The sequence below is a fragment of the Entelurus aequoreus genome, linkage group LG02 (assembly GCF_033978785.1).
Source record: "Entelurus aequoreus isolate RoL-2023_Sb linkage group LG02, RoL_Eaeq_v1.1, whole genome shotgun sequence".
Lineage (NCBI taxonomy): Eukaryota > Metazoa > Chordata > Actinopteri > Syngnathiformes > Syngnathidae > Entelurus > Entelurus aequoreus.
Window position 1 is genome coordinate 64,093,808 of NC_084732.1, and position 25,146 is coordinate 64,118,953.

Sequence of the window (25,146 nt, forward strand, 5' to 3'; positions counted from 1 at the left end):
TGCATTGTAAAATGGGCCCAGCAACGCATGTTTGACACCCCTGGTTTACAAAGTTGCTGTTTGGTAAAGTGTACCCCGCCTTCCGCCCGAATGCAGCTGAGATAGGCTCCAGCACCCCCCGCCACCCCGAAAGGGATAAGCGGTAGAAAATGGATGAATGGATGTTTGGTAAAGTGCAACAATTCAGACAGATGCAACAGTAAGAGTTTAAACAGTGTGAGTGATTATTTTATTTCTAGTAAATTAACATTCCCTATTGGCTGAAGTACAGCATTAACACTTCCCCCATCTTTACTGAGCAATTGCGGCACAGTGCTTTTGTCTTATCCACTTGTCTGTTTCTCTTTATGTATTTCACCGGGAAACCTAAGTCATCCCAAACAGAAGATTTTACCGGTGAAAGAGGGTCTCCAGGCGCTGAAATCTCCTTGGTACTGTCGTTAGCCATGACTCCTGCTAGCCAAAGGTCGCAACATATTAAACAGATGAATCTTGATTATAGTATTCAAATTTAAATCAGAATAGACTGAAAATAATACATCAGATTTTTGTTAGTCAGTAATAATTAGGCCACAACAATAGTGGTGGTAGATAAGGTTGCACGATATAGAGTATATACGATATAAATTGACGATAATACATTCTAGCGGTGTTCTGCAAATTTAACTGCGACAAGCGAACAACAGCGTCCTCAACACAATGTAGCGTCCTCGCTAGTAAACTAGTGGCTAACATCTCTTCAAAGTGTGAAGCCGCTTCTGAGTCAGTAATCCTCGCCTCCATATATATCGTTATCGCAGAAGGCTGCAATTTAAATCGCACTATAGATTTTAGGCCATATCGCCCATCCCTTGTGTTAAAAAACATAACAAAAAACAAATATGTCCCTTAAACCAAATATTTAATAGTCAATTTGATAACCCAATCCTTCTTCTCACACACACACACACACACACACACACACACACACACACACACACACACACACACACACACACACACACACACACACACATGCATACACACACACACACGGCCAGACATGCACATTTTCAATATTAAGTTCCGGTGCAAAGGCTTTAGTGAGGCTTCCTGCTGATTTGTTTTTATGTTCTTGAGCACATTCCTTTTTACCTCCTCCATGTGTTTGCTCTACTGTGACTATGTGGCTCAGCTCATTGTCTATACAGCTGGAGCCCAGAGCAGCAACTTGGCTATTACAACCTTAACAGAAAGACCATTTTGTGGTTTTCACAGGCCTTTCTCAGTCAAGACGGCTGTGAGTTCTCCAGTCATATTGTGTAAGACAAACCTCTTGAGGAATCAAGTGAGTGACTTGTGTTTGGACCTCAGTCAACTCCTCTCTAAACTCATGAACTTAAGTCAGAAATTCAGGCAGGCAGGAAAGCTTTGTCTTTAGTTTTCCTCATAGTTCGAAAACTTGGACCTTATCAAGCACATTATGTCTTGTGAATACATAGTCAAAAGCTGAATTGTGCTTAATATAAAACAATACAATGCAACTGCAATGGGACCCACTTACTGTAGTTCAGTCCCATTTATGTCGTCAACCCCTCTGTCGACTACTCGAAGATTTGGTGCTGCCAGAAATCGAGGCAAGAGGTTTAATTAATTGTTATTTAAAATTTTGCTATAAATGCCCAGCCCTAAATATTTGGCACTTCACAATTTGGTTTGAGTATTATTCAGGTGTTACGATTTGATTATCAAACGATAGCTCAGGGGTCTGCAACTTGCGGCTCTGGAGCCACATGCAGCTCTTCTGCCTCCTTGTTGTGGCTCCCTTACATTTTTTTTAAACCCCGCAGTGATAAAAGTTTGCATTTTTAAAATGAGTTCTATAATCTGCAACTGTCTGTGAGGCTGTGAAAGCGCACAGGCTAAATTCTGAGGCGCAAGGACGGAAAATGCAACAGTTGATAACCACTATGATAAACAGAGCTGTGATTGTGATGTAGAACAAAACTTGATCGTCTTCATCTACCAACTAGACGTACAGTACAGACACAGTAATTATAATATGCACGTAGGGCTGGGCGATATATCGATATACGCGATATATCACAGGTTTGTCTCTGTGCGATATAGAAAATGACTATATCGTGATATTCGAGTATACGTTCTCACACAGTTGCTTTTAGCTGCTGGCATTACACTACAGGCTCTCCTCGCTCTTTCCTGTGTCTCCTTCTCACAGACAGACAAGCGCACCTTCTTACACACGTCACATACTGTCACGTCATACGTCACATACGTATACGCCCTCGTGCAGCAAAGAGGTAGCAGCATGGGTAACGTTAGCTGTGATGCTAGCGTAGCCGTGCGAGTGGTAATACGAGAGAGAGAAGGTGCGAATCTGGTAACAAATGAAAGAATAATGAATTCCCCCAAAAAACAGCAGGGGGTCCATCGTCTGGTGGTGGTTTGGCTGCAAGTGGGAATATGTCGAACAGACAACCGTAATTTGTCAAGTGTGGGGCAAAAGCGTTGCTATAAAAAGTAGCATTACTGCTAATATGTAGCATCATTTGAAAAGTCACCTGCTAGAGAATGTAGAGTGCTTACTCCGCATGTCAACATCTCCGTTCGGTGCCACACGCCCACACCATCAAAATGCAGAGGCAAACATTTCCAGATCAACACCGTATGAAAAAAATTTTTATTTTTTTTTTAGTTGTGATTTCCTTCTCTGCATGAAAGTTTTAAAGTAGCATATATTAATGCAGTATGAAGAAGAATGTTTTAATGTAGACACACAGAATCATCATACTGCTGTGATTATATGCATCAAGTGTTCATTCAAGGCTAAGGCAAAATATCGAGATATATATTGTGTATCGCGATATGACCTTAAAATATCGCAATATTAAAAAAAGGCCATATCGCCCAGCCCTATATGCACGTCATATTATATTAAATACTACTGCGATGTCAAGCTATTAGAGCACCAGAAGGACAAGTGTTTTATTGTCTCCTGTATACTGCTGCGAAACCCAATGTTATGCTTTTGTATACTGTACTGCTTTGTGCTATTGTAGTTTGTTACTATTGTAACTTGTGTGTATAGATTTTGTAAAAAGTGTGCAACGAGAATGAGACAATGTTGGTGAATTGTGTGTGTGCTGTAAATAACCATTTCCTTACTTTCCTATATTGGACAATATTCACTTTTTAAAATAGTGCAGATACAGTACCAAACAATAAAAGACAAAATCAATTAATCTATATACCCAATTACACACATATGTTCAACGTCCTCCTCTTTATTTTCCCATTCGATTGCACCTCCTTTGGACACTCTCTTCAATCTGTCTTCCCTGAGCTGTCGCGTGTGTATAAACAAAGTAAACAATTTATGATCTATCATCACTCCATGGAAAACACAATGTTAGGTAATAGAACAAAACACCAACAATAAGATTATGCATCGTAATTGAACAAATTGAAAGTTTCACCTTGCGAGCTGGCTTTGATGTAGCATAGCAAGTAGTTCATCCTGTAGCAGTTTGTTCATCCTGTAGCAGTTCGTTCGTCAATATTATAGTATGATTAAACCTACAGGGTAACGGAAGCACTGCATTGGTTGACCACTCCAAGAGGCAAACTTTTGCTGGTGTGAGGACATTTGAGGGAAGCAGTAGAATGATATGTGTTTCAGTGGATGAAGAATCATTGTCATATCGCTGCTACATTAATCGATAGCCAGTGGTGGTGGTTGCCAACTGCGAGCCATCCCAATTTTCCTTAAAGTTTGAAACATGTCTGCAGCCACTTTGAAGCCCACAATCCACAGCAGTCCCGGTCCTTCATTAATTTGTTTGTAATCCCGCATGGATTTTAGTGATGTGACTTGGCAAATGAGGAAAGAGCTTTCAGTGGCTCTACCTGTGTCTGATTACAGGGCCATATTTGGCAAGTCTTTGTATTACATCAGTTTCACCCAGTAATCTTTCAGTTTAAATGTGACTCGTAATTGATATGACATTGTGTTGACTCATTTATCTTTTCAACCTGGCAGCAAAATAAAACATGAACTTTACCGTGTGGACAGGCTAGGGCTGGGCGACGATATTATCGTGATTTATGATCACGATTAATATCAGTTCGATCACGGTGATCAGCTGATAGCATATTTCCTCGATCAAACATGGCGGAAATGTCTGTTGGAAGATAGACACCACAGTATTAAACAGTAGGGAAGCAATGGTGTTGGGTATAATCCTGCACGGAACAATTTGCCTTTATTGACCGTGATCTTGCGTGTGTCTATGAATGTGTTTGTGTACGTGTCGTGCTTGTGTGAAGTGTTTTTATCTAAATAGTTTTTAACCAGACTTTTTGTATGTTTGCTCTGAATCAACTCTTCTGATATAACATGTACTAAAAAAACTGCAGACACTTTTTGTTCAAATATTTTTTGAGTTTTTAGATAAAAAACATGATGTTCCTAAAATAATCATTAAATGTGTTTTATATGCTGGTACACATTGTTTTACAGTAACTTAAATTCAAACTGCACTTTAAAGTATTTTCTTTAATTATAAGATACAGAATTTGAGAAAAAAAAAACGTCAAAATCTGGGTCACCACACTGGTGAGAAGCACTGATGTATACAAGTAATCAAATAATAAAAATAATAATTTTCTATTCAAAAGTGATGTTTGGTAAATATTGACCTGAAATAAGAGTATTGTAGTATTTAATACACCCCTGATACTTTGTTTACTGCAGAATGAAGTTTGTGATGATAAGCAAAATGCTAAAAGTACCTGGAGAGGAAAGAAAGTTGTTCTCCCCCAAAACGTATTGTTAAAGAAGCGAAACCGTGGACCTTAAACCAAGGTACGGATTGTAGCGTGGGTTACCTGTAAGGTTGCACATCTAGTAAACACACTCATATGAACAAAATGACAGTTGCAAGTTGTTAATATACATTACCTTGATCAAACATGGCAGAAATGTATGTTACAAGATACTGCAGTAGTACGGTATGGATTCAACGGTACTATGTATAATCCTGGATGGGACAATCCGACTTTAATAAAAAATACAATCTCGTGATCGAATGATATGAAAAAATTAATCGTAATTGTTTTTATTTTGCCATACCGCCCAGCCCTAGGACAAGCCCTTACTCTTGCCGTTTTTTGGTGTGTATGCGCCGGCATGTGACCGTAAGTTATTGAAAACAATAACTTATATTCTCCACAAACAAGTCACTGTAAAACTAAGTAAGCACCCTAAGGAAAGTACATCAATATACTCATGAAGTGCACATACATGTAGAAATCATATCAACTTAATTACATAGTTTGGAATTAACTGGAAAAAGTAATACAATTATACGGGATAAAGGTTGGCTCTAATGCAGCTAGCTTAACCTCTTAAGGCCCAAGCTGTTTGTTTACATGCCTTTTTTATTTCTCTTTGCTACTTGGGCTTATTGGACCCTAATAAGAATAAAAACTAAAAATCATCTTTTAATACGATGTACTTAGTCCATAAGTACACAAACGTGTACTTCATGTGTAGTGACATGCACATTTTTATTTTTACACTTTTTTTTCCCAAATTCCATTGTATGTTATACTCTTCTGACACCACCAGATAGCAGTATAAGTGTATATGTCGGTAAAAGACCCCAATTCAGTAGTGTAGACAATTTTGGAAATAAGAGCTAAAAGGTGCTGTCCACGCATGTGGCCACTAAGGCCTTTAGAGGTTAATGCTAACGTACAATGGAGCAGCTCATTAAAACATAAATCTTTTTTTATTTGATTTTATTAATTTGACAGGCTAACAAAACAGTCTCCAATGAAGCTAACATGCATAATTTTAAAATGTGCGAGGAAGCCAGAGTACCTGGAGAAAATCCACACATGCTGTAACAAACGCACCCATGTTCTCCGGGTGTCACTGCCACTACACAAATTAAGGAGTCACGGGTGGGACCTGATATTCAGCTGGGAACAAGTTTAACAATAAATAAACACAAGACATATATAACTATTAGCCACAACACAATGGGGCTTATATTTAATATGCCACAAATTAATCCGGCATAACAAATATCTCCCCCCTCCCGTCCATGTAACCCGCCAATACAATACAAACACCTGCACAACACACTCAATCCCACAGCCCAAAGTGCAGTTCACCTCCCCAAAGTTAATACAGCACATATATTTCCCCAAAGTCCCCAAAGTTACATATGCGACATGCACATAGCGGCATGCACGTACAGGCAAGCAATTAAATGTTTGGAAGCCGCAGTTACTCATGGTACCGCGCATCCAACTCAAAGTCCTCCTGGTAAGAGTCTTCGTCCTAGTTCTCCACAGGCCAATGGTAAATCCACAAAAGCGGTCAAAAATGAAGATTTGTTCTATATACTTATGTAACGAAATTTTGTTCTTATCTGTGCTGTAAAGTTCAAATTTGAATGACAATAAAAAGGAAGTCTAGTCTAAGTCTAAATATAGTGGCTCCGTAGCAAAAACGCTTTGGCTGACAGCTGCTCCAGGTGGTGTGTGACGTCAATTTCCGCTTCCGCCTTGTCCGATAGCACCGGATGTCTTTTATATCCTTACATTCTATTAAGTTACATTTTTTTATATTAGCATGATTATTGAATACGCCTGTAACAGTTAATAATATTTCATTAATGGATGACATAATAAGTATATATACATTTTATTTTCCCAGCTAAACACAAGCTAATGGTGACTGGCTATATATACACTACCGTTCAAAAGTTTGGGGTCACCCAAACAATTTTGTGGAATAGCCTTCATTTCTAAGAACAAGAATAGACTGTCGAGTTTCAGATGAAAGTTCTCTTTTTCTGGCCATTTTGAGCGTTTAATTGACCCCACAAATGTGATGCTCCAGAAACTCAATCTGCTCAAAGGAAGGTCAGTTTTGTAGCTTCTGTTACGAGCTAAACTGTTTTCAGATGTGTGAACATGATTGCACAAGGGTTTTCTAATCATCAATTAGCCTTCTGAGCCAATGAGCAAACACATTGTACCATTAGAACACTGGAGTGATAGTTGCTGGAAATGGGCCTCTATACACCTATGTAGATATTGCACCAAAAACCAGACATTTGCAGCTAGAATAGTCATTTACCACATTAGCAATGTATTTCTTTAAAGTTAAGGCTAGTTTAAAGTTATCTTCATTGAAAAGTACAGTGCTATTCCTTCAAAAATAAGGACATTTCAATTTGACCAGTGCTATTCCTTCAAAAATAAGGACATTTCAATGTGACCCCAAACTTTTGAACGGTTGTGTATATATATATATATATATATATATATATATATATATATATATATATATATATATATATATATATATATATATATATATATATATATATATATATATATATATATATATATATATATATATATATATATATATATATATATATATATATATATATATATATATATATATATGGATGGATGGATGGATGGATCCCTGCAGCCATTACATTGCACAGGGAGAAAATGCAAACTCCACACAGAGATGTCAAACGGAGATGTGAAGATGCACAATGCGTAGTTAGATGTTACTGTCCATAGTAATGTTAACATTAGGATAGTTTTTGCAGGCTCGAACAAGAAATACATTAATTATCTTGAAATATCTTTCTCTTGAACTTTTTTTCCTCTCCTTACTGTGCCATCTCCGTTCCAGGATCGATCAGGTGCGCAACCAGCAGTAGCGCTAATGCTTACAGGCGATTCAGATGCAGGTTTTTCAAAAAGCATATAGGAACATTTTTACGATATTTGAGATTTTCCATACTAATTATGGCTATTAGTGCGGACATAATTGACTTTATATATGCATTCATACTATATATTACTAAAACTTGTGTTCACGTTAAAAAAGCCCCCACTTTTAAGGTGTGGAGGCTTTTTTTTTGCCTTGGCGGTGCGCCACGATCAAATACATATTGTGAAACCCTGCAGTGTATATCCCACAGTGACATCGTTATTTCATAATTTTTAGCGTTAGTCTTTTTGCATTAGAATTCGGTCACTTGGGTTGAGGCTAATAACTACACAATGGATATTGTGTAGTTATTATTTATATACCGTATATATATATATATATATATATATATATATATATATATATATATATATATATATATATATATATATATATATATATATATATATATATATATATATATATAATATTTAGGGCTGCAACTAACGATTAATTTGATAATCGATTAATCTGTCGATTATTACTTCGATTAATAATCGGATACAAGAGACAAACTACATTTCTATCCTTTCCAGTATTTTATTGGGAAAAAAACAGCATACTGGCACCATGTTCTGGACATTGGGGGTGCAGCATACAGCAACAATAACACAGAAATGTAACTCATCAGAACTGAATCAGATATTGTACACGTTTCTGTTGTGGATAATAAAGGATTCATTTTAGGCTGCCTCTGAATAATAGCATGAAATATTCCAGCACCTTCATAACGTTTAGTTATACTAAAGCGTCACTCAAATCTAAATATGTTTATATAGCTTTATCGGCCCGGCTACATTGATCCATTATGAAACCAACCTGAGATATTTCTGCCCGTTACGTTTATTTCGAAATTGGTAACCGTGCGTTTTCTCTCTCAAGACGGAGTCAAATGTGCCGGAGACACATTATCAGCCCCGCGTTGCAACAAAGGCATAACTTTAAAGTTACTCACAAAAAAGCTGAACTCATGAATACTTGTTGCCACTATGGACTTAAAAAGTTACGTACTGTGAGTTCCTCCCTTCATCCATGGCTCCAATATTTTTCTTCTTCAGGTGCTCCAGAAGCAATGTTGTACATCCGTGCCATTTTGCAGGAAACGGTCTTCTTTGAAGTCTTTAAAGTGAAGTGTTGACGACTTAGGTCGTACACTTTTCTCCATTGAAGCAATAACCTCAAAATGTTTCTCCGCTAAACTATCGGTAGTGTTTTCCTGCGCCATTTTTCGAATTTTTCCAGCAAAGGAGACGCCGTCGTCACGTGAGCTGCACATGACACATCATTGGCTAGCTTACGCCACCTCATGAGACGTAGCCTCACCGCCGCCCTGGCGCTGTTTTGTACTGTTTTTGTACTTATTTTGATTATTGTTTCTCAGCTGTTTGTAAATGTTGCAGTTTATAAATAAAGGTTTATAAAACAAAAAAAAACAACAACAAAAAAATAACAAAACAAACAAACAAAAAAAAGCCTCCGCGCATGCGCGTAGCATAGTTCCAACGAATCGATGACTAAATTAATCGCCAACTATTTTGGTAATCGATTTTAATCGATTTAATCGATTAGTTGTTGCAGCCCTAATAATATTGACTACTATTACAGCATGTAACAAAATAATAGTGAGGATTTGATGTGATTTACCGTCGTTCTACTTGTTTACTCCTCTTTAATTCACGCATTGAAATTAAGTTTAAAAATGTAGTTCAAACACTACGGCTGAGTAAAAACACTGCAAGTTTGTTCCACAAAACAGCTTTTCTCCAGCACACAGATGCCCCCAAAAAGTTATTGCAACTCCAAAGTTATTTTTTCTTCTTTCTCTCTTTTGTCAACATGTACCGGTAATAAAAATATGCAAACAATTTTGGCAGCTGAAATTATTAATACACAGTTTCAGGAACGCCCCCAACTGTGTTCAACCAATCAGCATTCAGCAGCACAGCCCACCCCTCCAAAGTTCCTGGAGGAACTTTTCAAAGTACCACTTCGCTACTAGAGAAATAAAATAGTTGTTGTTGGTGCAAAAAAGCACAAAACATAAAAGCGCCTTCCTTTCTCCATGCATCAGTGTCTCAAAAATGTTAAGTAATTGTGAAATATTGCTGAAAAGTATGTTTGCATCTCTGGTGATGTTTCTAATTTGCATCATTTGATTGCATTTTATGTCAGATACCCTTCTTAATGCTCTGCACTGGTGTCTGGTATCCAGTGACTGGTGTTGGGAAACCAACAAATGTGTACTAGTACACTAACAGTGCACCAGGTCATTAATTATTAGTATTAATGATTACAGCAGCAAGGACACACTGTCATTTGATGCTTTTGAAGGTGCATCTGATTAAAGATGAAAATGCTAAGGTATTGTTAGTGGATATTGCTGACTGCTGCTGCTGCAGTCAGAATGAATAGTTTTGTGGGAATGCTCTCTTGATTTACAAAACTGAGTAGAAAGATTTTTCATATGTCATGAAAACCCACACACCCTCTTACTCAATATGTTTGGAATTTTAGATGTCCTTTGGAATTAGGATTACAATTGGGTAGACATTTGAATTACAAAGTCTGTTTTTAATGTTTTTGGGTGGGTAAAGCATTCAGAATATGACCACAGTGTTTGGAATGTTTACACAGATTACATCTGATTTCCATTTAGTTTTGTGTAAAAGCCTAATGACCCATTTGGGATTCCCTGCCCACCAAATTAATTGTTTGTAGTGTAAATGTTGCATATTTAATTTCTTAATTATGAGTGAAGTTCTGTTTTGCATGACTTCACAATTAGCAAAGCTCTGGAGCTATTGAGTTCATTTTTAATATGACTGAGAAACACTCAATTTACTATTATAAACGATAGCTCTGGTTGGGAAAGCTGCAAAATGGAAAACACCACCGTGAAAAAGCAGATATATAAATTAGATGTGCGTTGTAAGATTTTGCACTCATACATTAATCTTGTTCTGGGTATGATTTGTCTTGTTATTTATGCTGTGGGCCTGCAAAAATTGTGAATCACATTTTTTTTTGCTTAGAGTTGAGCTCACGATTCTCTGGTAGAATATTTACACACACTCATATGCACACACACACACCCTGTTTAGGGCCATGAGCATTAAAGAAATTTAAAAGGGCCCTATTATGCAAAACCAACTTTTCTAACCTGATGGTACCTGCTTATGTGTATTTGGAATCCCTAAAAGTCCCCAAAATTTTAAATCAAACTGTAGGCATTTCAGAGATATTTATAAAATAATTTTGCCTTCCTATAGACGTTCGCCAAGCGAGCCGTATGGAATCTGCTCTGTCCTATAACGTTTTCTGCCCTTTCTCGTCATCTCCATACAATGGAACCTCAATTTACGAACCTTTCTATTTGCAAACTTTTTTCGATTGACAAACTTTTAGATCAAGCCTTGTATCCCTCTGTGTGCGAACCATGTATCTGTGTACGAATGCTTCATTCAGTCATGCCTGTCAAACAAAAACGCAGGGAACATTATTGTAGCAACCCTCTACTCACTCACAGGAGACCTCCTTGTCATGTCTCAGTGCTTCATTCAGTACAGCATGTGTGCCTTTGGGTGATTTTTTAATTGTTTTCCTTTACATTTTTGACAGGTTTTGTCCATGTTGCTAACTCAATATGGGTCCCAAAAAGCCAACAGACCAGCGTGGGAAAAAAGGAGGGAATACTGTATTTTTCTGACTATAAGGCGCACTTAAAATCCTTTCATTTTCTCAAAAATCGACAGTGCGCCTTAATGAATAAATAATGATAAGTGTGACTGGTAGATGGCAGTCACACATATGAGATATGTGTGAACTGCCAAATGATGCTGGAAAGCAAGCCTAAAACTTTGTTTCATTGAGAATATCGAAAATTACACACGGCGCTCAAAAATCTGTCAAAATGTTTTAGTACGACTTTGGTAAACTATGAAGCTGCACCGCTTGATGGATTGTCGGGCATTACGGCTACCGTAGTCATACGTACTGTGCTTCAACATGCGGGTATTATTATGGTCTGTGTTTAAGGACCCCAAAATGTATAATAATGGCGCTCGCAAGTAGGAGGAAGGTTGACAAGCAGGCTCCGTATTACTAAAAAACGATGACAGAGCAGACTTACTTCACCGGCTGGAAAAGACACGACAGCTACTGTACCTCTCTTGTAGAAGCACAAGAGCACACGTGGAAACGGGTGTGTGTGGGGAGGGGGGTCTTTTACTCTCCTTACTTTCTTTTCAGCTCCTTGTGGGTAGATTTAATTGTTTTAATGTTTATTATTGTGACAATATGGCTGTAATAGTGATTTTGATCTTTTGTGAGGCCACTCTAGTGGCGTCTGTGTGTGTTGCCAGAGCAGTGCTTACAGCACAGTTAAGATTGTTATTAAATAGGAAATTGATGACAAGATGGCGCTGCTCCGTTCGGCTGCCTCTCCACGCTCTCGTCACAAGATTTGCGTATTTTGGTTAATTTGTGTAGTTGTTTTTTTTTGTTTTACTTCGGCCAACGGCACAACAATTGTTTACGACTGACAGACTCTTTTGGACATAAATTCAAAAACAACTCACCAACTTCAACGAAGCTCGGACCTCTTGAAGGAACTGCCGGCAGAATTGAGAGTCCATCCTAATGGCGGTAACAACAACAAAGGAGAATGGCAGACACACCATCGATACCGTGGCAGCCGAGGGGGAATAAGGAACCGCGTGAGAAGATGTGCGAGCCGGACGCCTCACCCTTCTATCCTACTCTCCAACGTCCAGTCAATTGAGAACAAGCTGGACGATATCAGGGTGAGGATTAAGTTCCAGCGGGACATCAGAGACTGTAACGTCCTGTGTTTCACTGAGACCTGGCTCACACCGGAGGTTCCAGACCACGCCATCAGCCTGGAGCCCTTCTCCGTGTACCGGAGTGACAGGAACGAGTCGTCGGGGAAATCAAGAGGCGGAGGCGTGTGTTTTATGGTGAATAAACACTGGTGTGGACCGAGCACTGTGGAGAAGATAGTGGAACACTGCTCACCGGACCTGGAGTTTCTCATCATCAAATGCCGCCCATTCTACCTACCAAGGGAGCTAACATCAGTCATACTCATCGGAGTATGCATTCCACCCCAAGCCAACGTTGAGACCGCACTTTCGGAGCTCTACGACCAGGTAAATAAACTCCAGACAGCTCATGTTGATGCTGCTATTGTGGTTGCTGGGGACTTTAATAAGGCGAAACTTAAAACGGTATTACCAACGTTTTACCAACACGTGACCTGTCCTACCCGAGGCGATAATATACTAGACCACTGCTACTCGCAGTTCAAATGTGGCTTTAAGTCACAGTCTTTATCAGCCTTCGGTAAATCAGATCACTCCGCCATCTTGCTCGTACCCGTGTACAAACAAAGTTTGAAACGCGCCCCTGTGGGTGACGCGAGAAGTCAAGCTGTGGTCTGTGAACTCAGAAAGCGCGCTCCAGGACGCGCTAGATTGTTAAGACTGGAGCGTGTTCCGCGAGGGCACAGACAACATTGACGAATATACAGACACTGTGCTGGACTTTGATGGTAAACTGGTCGAGGAAATAGTCCCCACATACACAGTACGGGTTTTTCCAAATCAGAAGCCCCGGGTTGATAGATCGGTCCGAGAGGCTTTGAAAGCGCGCACCTCAGCCTACAGCAGAGGGCGCGCGACCGGCGACATGCACGCGTACAAGGCAGCGTGCTATGACGTCAGGCGTCTAGTGAAACAGGCAAAGGGAAGATATAGGGACAAAATGGAGTTTCAATTTCAGCAGGCTGACTCCAGAGCTGTATGGCAAGGACTCAGAACCATGACAGACTACAAAGGCAGCCCCCCCATGGTGAATGCTGATGTCTCCCTGGCAAATGAGCTAAATACCTTTTATGCACGGTTTGAGGCTGCAAATTCAAACAGCAGCCTTCATGGCGCCGCAAAAGAGGGTATGGCCACTGGCAATGGAGACTCAGCATTCAGAATAACAGAACATGACAAGAGGAGAAACTTTAAGAGGGTGAATACTAGGAAAGCCACAGGGCCAGACGGCATCCCCGGTTGCGTCCTAAAAGTCTGTGCTGACCAACTGGCACCGGTATTCACGGACATATTCAATCTGTCCCTTGAACAATTCGTCATCCCCACCTGTCTGAAAAAATCTACCATTGTCCCTGTTCCAAAGAAATCTGCCCCTGCCTGCCTCAACGACTACCGCCCCATAGCCCTCACCCCCATAGCCATGAAGTGCTTTGAGAAGCTAATCAAAGAACACATATGCTCCTCCCTCCCCCCACTATAGACCCCTGCAATTTGCATACCGCCCAAACAGGTCAACCGACGATGCAATCGCACACGTATTGCATACCGCCACGACACACCTGGACAAAAGGCAGGGGGACTATGTGAGAATGCTGTTCTTAGACTACAGTTCAGCATTCAACACCATAGTCCCATCCAAACTCATCATCAAGCTCAAGGACCTGGGCTTGAACTCAACCCTCTGTCAGTGGGTCCTGGATTTCCTGACAGGCAGACAACAAGTGGTGAGAGCAGGGAACTGCACCTCATCACCCATCATCCTCAACACCGGTGCCCCCCAGGGCTGTGTTCTGAGCCCCCTCTTCTATTCACTCTACACACATGACTGTGTGGCTAAAAACACCACCAACTCCATTGTGAAATTTGCTGACGACACAGCTGTGGTGGGCCTGATCTTCGGTAACTACCTGAATGAAGTGAAGAAGCTGGCACTGTGGTGTCAGGAGAACCACCTCGCCCTGAACGTCAGCAAGACCAAGGAGATCGTAGTGGATTTTAGGAGACGGGGGGCAAGGAACTACAGTCCACTCAGCATAGACAGGACGCCGGTCAAGAGAGTGACCAACTTCAAATACCTCGGAGTGACAATATCAGAAGACCTGTCCTGGACCACACACATAGACAACGTGGTGAAAAAGGCACGACAGCGTCTCTACTTCCTCAGGAGACTCAGGAAGTTCAAGCTAAACCACAAGATCCTGAGAAACTTCTACTCATGCACAACAGAGAGTGTCATGACTGGAAACATCACCTCCTGGTTTGGGAATAGCACCACACAAGACCGCAACAGACTGCAGAGAGTGGCCAGATCAGCCGAGCGCACCATCGGAGGTGTGCTCCCAACCATCTGCAACATCTACACCAGGCGGTGTAGATCTAAGGCCAAGAGGATAGTGAGGGACTCTCTTACCCATACTTGCCAACCCTCCCGTTTTTAGCGGGAGAATCCCGATATTCAGCGCCTCTCCCGACAACCTCCCGGCAGAGATTTTCTCCCGACAAACTCCCGGTATTCAGCCGGAGCTGGAGGCCACGCCCCCTCCAGCTCAATGCGGACCTGAGACTGAGTGGGGACAGCCTGTTCTCACGTCCGCTTTCCCACAAAATAAACAGCTTGCCTGCCCAAAGACGTCATAACATCTAGGGCTTTTATAGAGTGCACAACTGCGCACACAACAAGGAGACGAAGCAGAAGAGCGAGGAAATTACAGACATGGCGGCCGAAACGATATACTCATCATGAACGGAGAAGTTAAACAGGACAATACTGCCATCTAATGGATAGCCACTATCTATGTAAATAAAATTTTAAAAATATATATATATATATAGCTAGAATTCACTGATAGTCAAGTATTTCATACATATATATATATATATATATATATATATATATATATATATATATATATATATATATATATATATATATATATATATATATATATATATATATATATATATATATATATATATATATATAAAAATATATATATATATATATATATATATATATATATATATATATGAAATATATATGAAATACTCGAGTTGGTGAATTCTAGCTGTAAATAACCACGCCCCCAACCACGCCCCCCGCCCCCATACAACCCACCCCCCCCACCCACCCACCCACCCACCTCCCGATATTGGAGGTCTCAAGGTTGGCAAGTATGCTCTTACCACTAGGGCTGCGAATCTTTGGGTGTCCCACGATTCGATTCAATATCGATTCTTGGGGTCACGATTCGATTATAAATCGATTTTTTTCGATTAAACGCGATTCTCAATTCAAAAACGATATTTTTCCGATTCAAAACAATTCTCTATTCATTTAATACATAGGATTTCAGCAGGATCGACCCCAGTCTGCTGACATGCAAGCAGAGTAGTAGATTTTTGTAAAAAGCATTTATAATTGTAAAGGACAATGTTTTATCAACTGATTGCAATAATGTAAATTTGTTTTAACTATTAAATTAACCAAAAATACGACTTATTTTATCTTTGTGAAAATATTGGACACAGTGTTGATAATGTCAATGAGGGATTTAATCACTGCTATGTTGAAATTGTTACTAATATTGATACTGTTGTTGATAATATCCATTTTTGTTTCACTACTTTTGGATTGTTCTGTGTCGTGTTTGTGTCTCCCCTAGGGATGTCCAATAATGGCTTTTTGCCGATATCCGATATTCCGATATTGTCCAACTCTTTAATTACCGATACCGATATCAACCGATACCAATATCAACCGATATATGCAGTCGTGGAATTAACACATTATTATGCCTAATTTGGACAACCAGGTATGGTGAAGATAAGGTACTTTTTAAAAAAATTAGTAAAATAAGATAAATAAATTAAAAACATTTTCTTGAATAAAAAAGAAAGTACAACAATATAAAAACAGTTACATAGAAACTAGTAATGAATGAAAATTAGTCAAATTAACTGTTGAAGGTTAGTTAGTACTATTAGTGGACCAGCAGCAAGCACAATCATGTGTGCTTACGGACTGTATCCCTTGCAGACTGTATTGATATATATTGATATATAATGTAGGAACCAGAATATTAATAACAGAAAGAAACAACCCTTTTGTGTGAATGAGTGTAAATAGGGGAGGGAGGTTTTTTGTGTTGGTGCACTAATTGTAAGTGTATCTTGTGTTTTTTATGTTGATTTAATAAAAAAAAAAAAAAAAAAAACGAGATACCGATATTAAAAAAAACGATACCGATAATTTCCGATATTACATTTTAACGCATATATCGGCCGATAATATCGGCAGGCCGATATTATCGGACATCTCTAGTCTCCCCTCAATTGCTCTGTTGCTCTCTCAAATTAAATCACTTGGTCATTGACCACTGATTCTATCTTCACCCCCAAAAAGGCAATATTATTGGTGGTAGCGGGGGTGAATTTTGTAGCGTCCCGGAAGAGTTAGTACTACAAAGGGTTCTGGGTATTTGTTCTGTTGTGTTTAAGTTGTGTTACGGTGCGGATGTTCTCCCGAAATGTGTTTGTCATTCTTGTTTGGTGTGGATTCACAGTGTGGCGTATATTTCTAACAGTAAAGTTGTTTATACGGCTACCCTCAGTGTAACCTGTATCGCTGTTGATTAAGTATGCGTTGCATTCATGTCTCTGTGAACTGTATCGCTGTTGATTAAGCCTTAAAGGCACTGCCTTAAAGGCACTGCCAGCACGTGAAGTGTTCCACAAGGGGAAAGAACACCCTGGATCACGTGTATACCAACATGAAGCACGCGTACAGAGCTACACCCCTCCCCCAGCTTGGACAGTCAGACCATCTTTCACTCCTGCTTTCTCCTACCTACACCCCCATCAGACGCCAGGCCAGGCCCATCACAAAGACTGTTATGACCTGGCCTGACGATGCACTCCCCAAACTTCAGGACTGCTTCCAACACACAGACTGGGACCTCTTCCAACAACAGGAGCTGGAGACAGCCACAGGAACGGTGCTGGACTACATACAGTTCTGCATCGGGAATGTGACTGTGGAAAAAAACATCCGGGTTTACCCCAACAAGAAACCCTGGATGACCAGCCAGGTCCGCACACTCCTCAGGGCCCGCGACGCAGCCTTCAGGTCAGGGGACAGGGCACTGTACAGTGCTGCTAGAGCCGACCTGAAGAGAGGGATTAAAAAAGCAAAGGCGGACCACAGGAGGTGCATAGAGTCCCATCTGTCCAGCAATAACTCACGGGAGGTGTGGCGGGGCATTCATGACATCACAAACTACAGAGGCTGCGATGTGACAACTGCGGATCAGAGTGCGACACTGGCAGAGGAGCTTAACTGTTTCTTTGCCCGTTTCGAAACCCCCCAGCGACACTCATCTGCTCCAGCCCTAGCCCCGCCCCCACCGGGCTCCGGCACCACTCCACTCACTGTACAGGAGCACAGTGTCAGACGAGTGCTCCTGGCTGTGAACCCCAGGAAGGCTGCCGGACCAGACGGAGTACCTGGAAAGGTGCTCAGGGTGTGCGCCCACCAGCTCGCTCCCCCCCTCACCAGGATCTTCAACCTCTCCCTGGCTCAGGCAGTCATCCCATCCTGCCTGAAGTCATCCACAATAATCCCGGTGCCGAAGAAGTCTCCCATCACCAGCCGGAATGATTACCGACCAGTGGCCCTCACTCCGGCAATCATGAAGTGCTTCGAGAGACTGGTTCTCCAGCACACCAAGGACCATATCCCTCCAGACTTCGACCCCCACCAGTTTGCACACCGGGCAAACAGATCCACAGAGGACGCCATCGCTGTTGCTCTCCACTCTGCTCGGAACCACCTGGAGCAGCAGCAGAGCTATGTCCGGATGCTCTCTGTGGATTATAGTTCTGCCTTCAATACAATAATCCCGGACAGACTCTGCAATAAACTGGACACTCTTGGCCTCCCCCCTCTCACAAACGCCTGGATAAGGGACTTCCTAACAGACCGATCCCAGAATGTGAGACTTGGCTCCCACCTCTCATCCACCTGCACGCTGAGCATCGGCTCCCCACAGGGCTGTGTGCTGAGCCCCCTCCTCTACTGCCTCTACACCCATGACTGCAGTCCAGCCCACAGTGACAACCTTATCGTCAAGTTTGCTGACGATACCACAGTGGTCGGGCTCATCTCCAGGGGTGACGAGGCTGCCTACAGGGAGGAGGTCCTGAAGCTGACGGCCTGGTCTTCGCATAACAACCTCGCTCTCAACACCAGCAAGACCAGAGAGATCATCGTCGACTTCAGGAGGAGCAGCACCGACCCTGCCCCCCTCTACATCAACGGCGAGCGTGTGGAGGGGGTCCACACCTTCAGGTACCTTGGAGTCCACATCTCTTAACGACTTTTCCTGGACAGCCAACACCACATCAATCGTTAAGAAGGCTCAGCAGCGGCTACACTTCCTGAGAGTCCTCGGGAAGTACAACTTGAAGCCTGACCTGCTGCTGACCTTCTACCGCTCGTCCATCGAGAGCCTGATGACCTACTGTATTACAGTATGGTACGGCAGCTGCACTGCAGCAGACAGGGAGAGGCTGCAAAGAGTGGTCAAGACGGCTCAGAAGATCATCGGCCGCCCTCTCCCCTCTCTGATGGACATCTACACCTCCCGCTGCCTCAACAGCGCCAGTGCCATCATCAAGGACAGCACCCACCCTGGCTCTGACCTGTTCCACCTGCTGCCCTCTGGGAAGCGCTACAGGTGCATTAAAACCAAGACGAACAGGCTAAAGAACAGCTTCTTCCCCAGGGCCATAACCACCCTGAACAGACTTCCCGATTGTCCCTCGTAACTGCCTTCTCTTCTGTGCAATAACCCATTCCACCAACCACCCTGTTTCATCACCCATATTCATATACATATTCATTTCACCCACTGCATAGAGTGTACATTTGTTTTATCGCACTGTATGGAATGGCCTCAATCTCGTTACCCTGCGTAATGACAATAAAGCTTATTCTGATTCTGATTCTGATTAAAGGCACTGCCTTAAAGGCACTGCCTTCCAAAGCCTGAGCCCTGACATTAATGAACTAGCATCCAAGAAAAGATGCCAGGTATCTGGCTTGGGCACATCAGATTAGATCAGTGTGTTGCAAACTGAGCAGTTTAAAGTCCTGAATGGTTGGTTTATTCATTATTTTATTTTCAAATTTATTAGCCTGTGGAAAAAGTTAATGTTGATATTTACCTCAAAAGACTGCAAATAGAAAAGAGGCATTACATTTTTATTTAAATTGTTTTTCATATGCCGTTGATATTTTTTAATTATTATTATAATTATTTGAAACTCGATTTTGCATGTCACTATAAAGTTATGTAAGCCTTGCTTGTTCAATATTCAATGCAAAACTTGTTTGGGTCCCTATTAAAAGGTTAATTTGTTCAACCTTGGCCCGCGGCTTTGTTCAGTTTTAAATTTTGACCCACTCTGTATTTGCGTTTGACACCCCTTGCTTAAAGGGTCTGGAAAAAAATCTATGCAACATTTTCACCAAAGAACCACTATTACATGTTATGTAGAGCTTTTCTTTCCTCCTTTCTAAAAATGGAAATTAATGGAAAGACTGATATTATGTCCATTAAGTCAGACATGGCACATTCACTCCACAATACATTAATGCAGGTAATAAAGACAGCTTTTTCAAAAAGTTGGAATAAAGTCAGCTATTAACAAAATCTGAAACTAGTCCATTTCATTTTAACTACTGTATGTATTTGAGACACGACAAAACCAGAGGGGTAGAAGCGATTCGACGCCCAGACCCAAATCCAAGTCAAATTTGTGGTAATTGGTTAAAATCGCATGGGTGCGAAAAAAATCAGAGGAATTTGCTGAATTTTGAATTGGCGCCACTGCACAATCTGGATTATAAATCATAGAGGGACTAATCCATGCGATTGCTTCTCCCACGTACAGCCAGAGAATAATAGCAGCGCGCCTCGCTAGGCTGTATTGGCTCCACTGCTGGCGAAGGTGAAGAGTAGGAAGGAGGTTCCCACCGTCATGCTTAGCTAATCACAGTGCAGCATTTGTGGCATGGCGTCTGTGATGCAGCTTTTTATCATTTTGAAATTAGATCGCATATTAGTTTTAATCAAAGTTACTGTTTTTTTTATTTTGTGTGCACTGTGCAGATGTATTATGCTTGCAAACTTTTAAACTTTTTTTTGGTCTTAATATGTCTCTCTTCCTGATTTACAGGCACCTAGCGGGAATGGGAAATGGAGGACAAAGGCCCTCGAGTAGCTGACTACTTTGTGGTGGCGGGACTAACGGATCCATCTAAGCCTTTGGACCGGGAAATTCACTTTGACGATGCCTGCCACAAAACTGCCAAGCCAAAGGCACCCATCACTGATGTGGCCGTGGTGATCCGCTCGATGGGTGATGAGGTTCCCCCAGGGTTCACATGCATTGAAACCACACCAAACGGACATTCAGCTGATCTCAATAATGGAGGGCTCATGACACCTCAGATCTTCTTGTGCTATAGGCGAGGTTGTGACAAGCCACCACTCACTGACTTAAGGTAAGAATTCCAACCTTACATTTTTTTTTTGACAAAGGATAGTTGGTGTCTTGTCACCATAATGAAAAAGCACTAATTTGTGTTTAATTTTATCTTGTAGAGATTTAATGATATGAAAAAGTAATATCACGGTTCTTGCGACCAAAATGATCACGGTTGTCAATTGCTTGTAATCCGTGACTTTTTCCCGGAAGTGGAAAAAAAGTGGTGGTCAACCAAGCCAAAATGGCTGTTGTACAGCAAGCAGCGCACAAACTGACTACACAAGGGGTCTAGATCTTTCTGCAAAAAGCAGATTCGACCAAAAAAAAAAAAACTATGCAATGGAATAGATACCTATACTTTAATTAAAAAAAGATTTGTCGAGTAAAATTAAGGATTATCCGTTGGTCGCGTTCCCAGACATATCAATTATTTGACGTTCCAAACATCATTCTACATGACAAAACAGATGAAAACTTGGAAAAGCATGGAGGGCTAAAACTTATTTGTGTGTGACTGGGTCAAGAAAATTGGTATCAAGACTCTTTTGGATAAATATGCATCGTTTTTGCTCGGGTCAGGTTGCATTTCATGATTTAACTTCATGTCTACTGCTATGTTTGTTGTTGCTGTTGCACACGCTGTTTACGAGTGTGCATGTTTTTCCCTGTCTATATCGAAATACAACAATAGATGTCAACATTGTGTATGTGCTTAACGTTTCATTTATGATTGTTGCCTTTGATCAAAGCTTAACTCTTTAGGTTTTGGTCACATTTGCTTTCTTTTATTTAGACTTTCCGAGTTAATGCTTTACGAAACACTCGTAGCAAAAATGTGTTTAAGAAATACAAATTATATTAAGATAACACTTAAATGGGAAACATTAAATGTTAAAAGTATATCAAACAAACCTTTAACGAAGTGATTACTGCAAACTCGTGCGTTCTCCCTTGGACTGGAATGCGTGCTACTTTTCTTGTCCTTAGTATGGTAAAGTCTTGCACTCTTCTGCCTTTTTTGATTTCCTCTCGAGGGACTCTGAAGAAATGTTTATCCGTTTCTTGATTTCCTCTCGAGGGACTCTGAAGAAATGTTATCCGTTTCGTGAGTTGAGTGGTTCTAACAGCCTAAAACAACGCAAGCATAGGAATTTTTTTTTCAAGAAAGGCTAAATGGCGACTAGTACCCATTGAGAACAGACGCTGTCTTGACCGCAAAGCATATTTAATGAGCCGGACTTGACGTCATGTGAATCCAAGCAATATTATTACGGTATTGTTGAATGTGTTTAAAAAGTACTTATAAACACACTGAAATATTTAGATTTTTTTTAACTAACTATTGTTAGAGCGTAATAAATTATTTTTTGTCCTCAAAATTCTGCATACAATACCCCAAAATGACATTGCAAAAGTGTGTTTTTTTAGAGCTTTTTTGAAATGTTTTAAAAATACAAAACAAAAAAAATCACATGTACTGAAGTGTTTACAGCCTTTGTTCAATACTTAGTTGATGCACCTTTGGCAGCAATTATAGCCTCAAGTTTTTTTGAATACGATGCCACAAGCTTGGCACTCCTATCTTTGGGCAGTTTCGTCCATTTCTCTTTGCAGCACCTCTCAAGCTCCAAAACGTTGGATGGGATGCGTCGATGCACAGCCATTTTTAGATGTCTCCAGAGATCTTCAATCGGATTTCAAGTCTGGGCTCTGGCTTGGCCACTCAAGGACAATCACAGAGTAGTTGTCCTGTATCCATTCCTTTGATATATTTGCTGTGTGCTTAGGGTCGCTGTCCTGCTGAAAGAAGTCTTGAGTTTAAGAGCGTTGTGAATCAGGTTTACATCCAGCATGTGGGTGTACATTTCTATATTCATCTTTTCCTCTATTGTGACTAGTCTCCCAGTTCCCTCCACTGAAAAACATCCCCACAGTATAATGCTGCCACCACCATGCTTCACTGTAGGGATGGTGTCGGCCTGATGATGAGCGGTGCTTGATTTCCTCCAAGCATGACGCTTGGCATTCATGCCAAAAAGTTAAATCTTTGTCTGATCAGACCAGAGAATTGTGTTTCTCATTGTCTTGAGAGTCTTTCAGGTGATTTTTGGAAAACTTTTATGAAGAAGTGGCTTGTGTCTGGCCAATCTAGCACACAGGGCTGATTGGTGGATTGCTGCAGAGATGTTTGTCCTTTTGTAATGCTATAGCTCTGACAGAGTGACCATCAAGTTTTTGGTCACCTCCCTGACTAGGGACTTTCACCCCCCCATCTTTCAATTTAGACGGCTGGCCAGCTCAATGAAAAGTCCTGGTGGTTCCAAACTTCTTCCATTAATGGATGATGGAGTTTACTGTACTCCTTGCAACCTTTAAGGCAGCACATATGTTTATGTACCTTTGTCCAGATTTGTGCAACGAAAGGCTGTGCAGGGTGGATGGGAAACTTGTGATGCAGAGAACTCTCTTTCCGCATCTGTTGGTGATGTCTGTGGTGATGGGAATGCTGCTCCCCACAATTTTCTGGGCAGTTTTTACCATCCTATTTAGTCCATTCCTCTTTTCAGCCGTGCAGCTGCTGTTCCACACTGTTATGCTGGTGATGAGGGTGCTCTCCACCACCCATCTGTAGAAGCTCCTAAGGATGGAGCTCCCTAGTCCAGCACGTTGCAGTTTCTTGAGATGTAGAGACGCTGGAGGGCATTTTTGAGTAGACCGGAAGTGTTGTGACTCCATGTGAGGTCTTTGGCTACCCTAAGATACCAGAAGCTGGAGATCACCATCTCTTTGGTGTTCTTTACACTGATTCAATTGTTGTTATTTTTTCACCAATCCACAAGGTGTACTACCTCTTCATAAGAAAAACCATAGTGTGAACTAACCTGTACCTACCTGTATTGGTTTTGTTTGACATTTACTTTCTGTTTGTCCCCACAGTGTCCTTTATGAGTGGAAGGAGCGACTGAAGCAGGGCTGCCAACTTATCCAGACCACACCCTCTGGTCGCCCAGCCAACATCAGTGGAAACTCCTCCCAGCGTATTTATGTCACTTACCAACGGGCACCTGAGAGCCAACCACATTCTGCTCTGGCTGTCACTGACATCTGTATCATTGTCCCAAGCAAAGGAGAAGCCCCTCCCCACACCTTCTGCAAGGTGGACAAGAATCTCAACAGCAGTATGGTGAGACACCCCCCCCCCCCCCCCCCACACACACACACACATACACACACACACATCAAAGACGCATCATAAATTGTTTAGAATTTATAATCGACTTGTATCATAAGCGAACTGTGAGGTGCTCAAAGATTGTCAATCGTATAGCGCTTTTTCTCACTTGATTATTCACTCATCATTTCCAGCAGAAATATGACTTTGACAAGTTGTGATATTGTGTAGCTGGAGCTTGGTGAAGAGATAGTTTCTTAATTTTGTATTAGATTTACAATGTGGTTAATATGTGTGAGGGGAATATTCCAAGGTTTGGACTAGAGTATAAACAATATTTTGTTAATTTTAGGGCTGTCAAACCATTACAATATTTAATCACGATTAATCGCATTTTGTCCATAGTTAACTCAAAATGAATCACGATTATCACATAAAAATAAAACATTTTGTCATTAATAAGTGTACTCTAGACAGAACATTTTTAAAGTTTGTAATACCATAGCTGGACAATTAATTTGTTTTAAATGTTTTTTTTATCATTATGCTTTTAAAAAAAGCTCAACACGAAAAGGATATAAACAAGTTTTTAAAGAGAATTAAAAAAATACTTGCAGTGCGTTGGTGTCTTGCCAGATTTTCTATTTTTGTACGAATACAGAATTTATATTCCTGCTTTAGGAGCACTTGCATTTAGAGGAGAGGAGCTACACTTCCATGTTTAGATAGCAGTTTCATGCATTAATAACACCAAATGTGGATTGTAACGATCA

At 41.0% G+C, this 25,146-nt stretch overlaps 1 protein-coding gene across 5 annotated transcripts in view; it reads left to right on the plus strand.

The window, feature by feature from the left end:
- The window catches only part of LOC133637720 (C-myc promoter-binding protein-like), a 106,802-nt gene that overhangs the window by 8,499 nt on the left and 73,157 nt on the right, over positions 1 to 25,146 (plus strand). For all 5 annotated transcript variants that reach the window (XR_009823357.1, XM_062030512.1, XM_062030511.1 and 2 more), the window contains exons 2-3: positions 20,890 to 21,217; positions 24,139 to 24,385. Coding sequence is in view for 4 of the 5 variants with exons in the window: in XM_062030512.1 (XP_061886496.1) it covers positions 20,910 to 21,217; positions 24,139 to 24,385 (555 nt within the window). In the remaining variant the exon portion in view is untranslated. The remainder of the gene's footprint in view (positions 1 to 20,889; positions 21,218 to 24,138; positions 24,386 to 25,146) is intronic.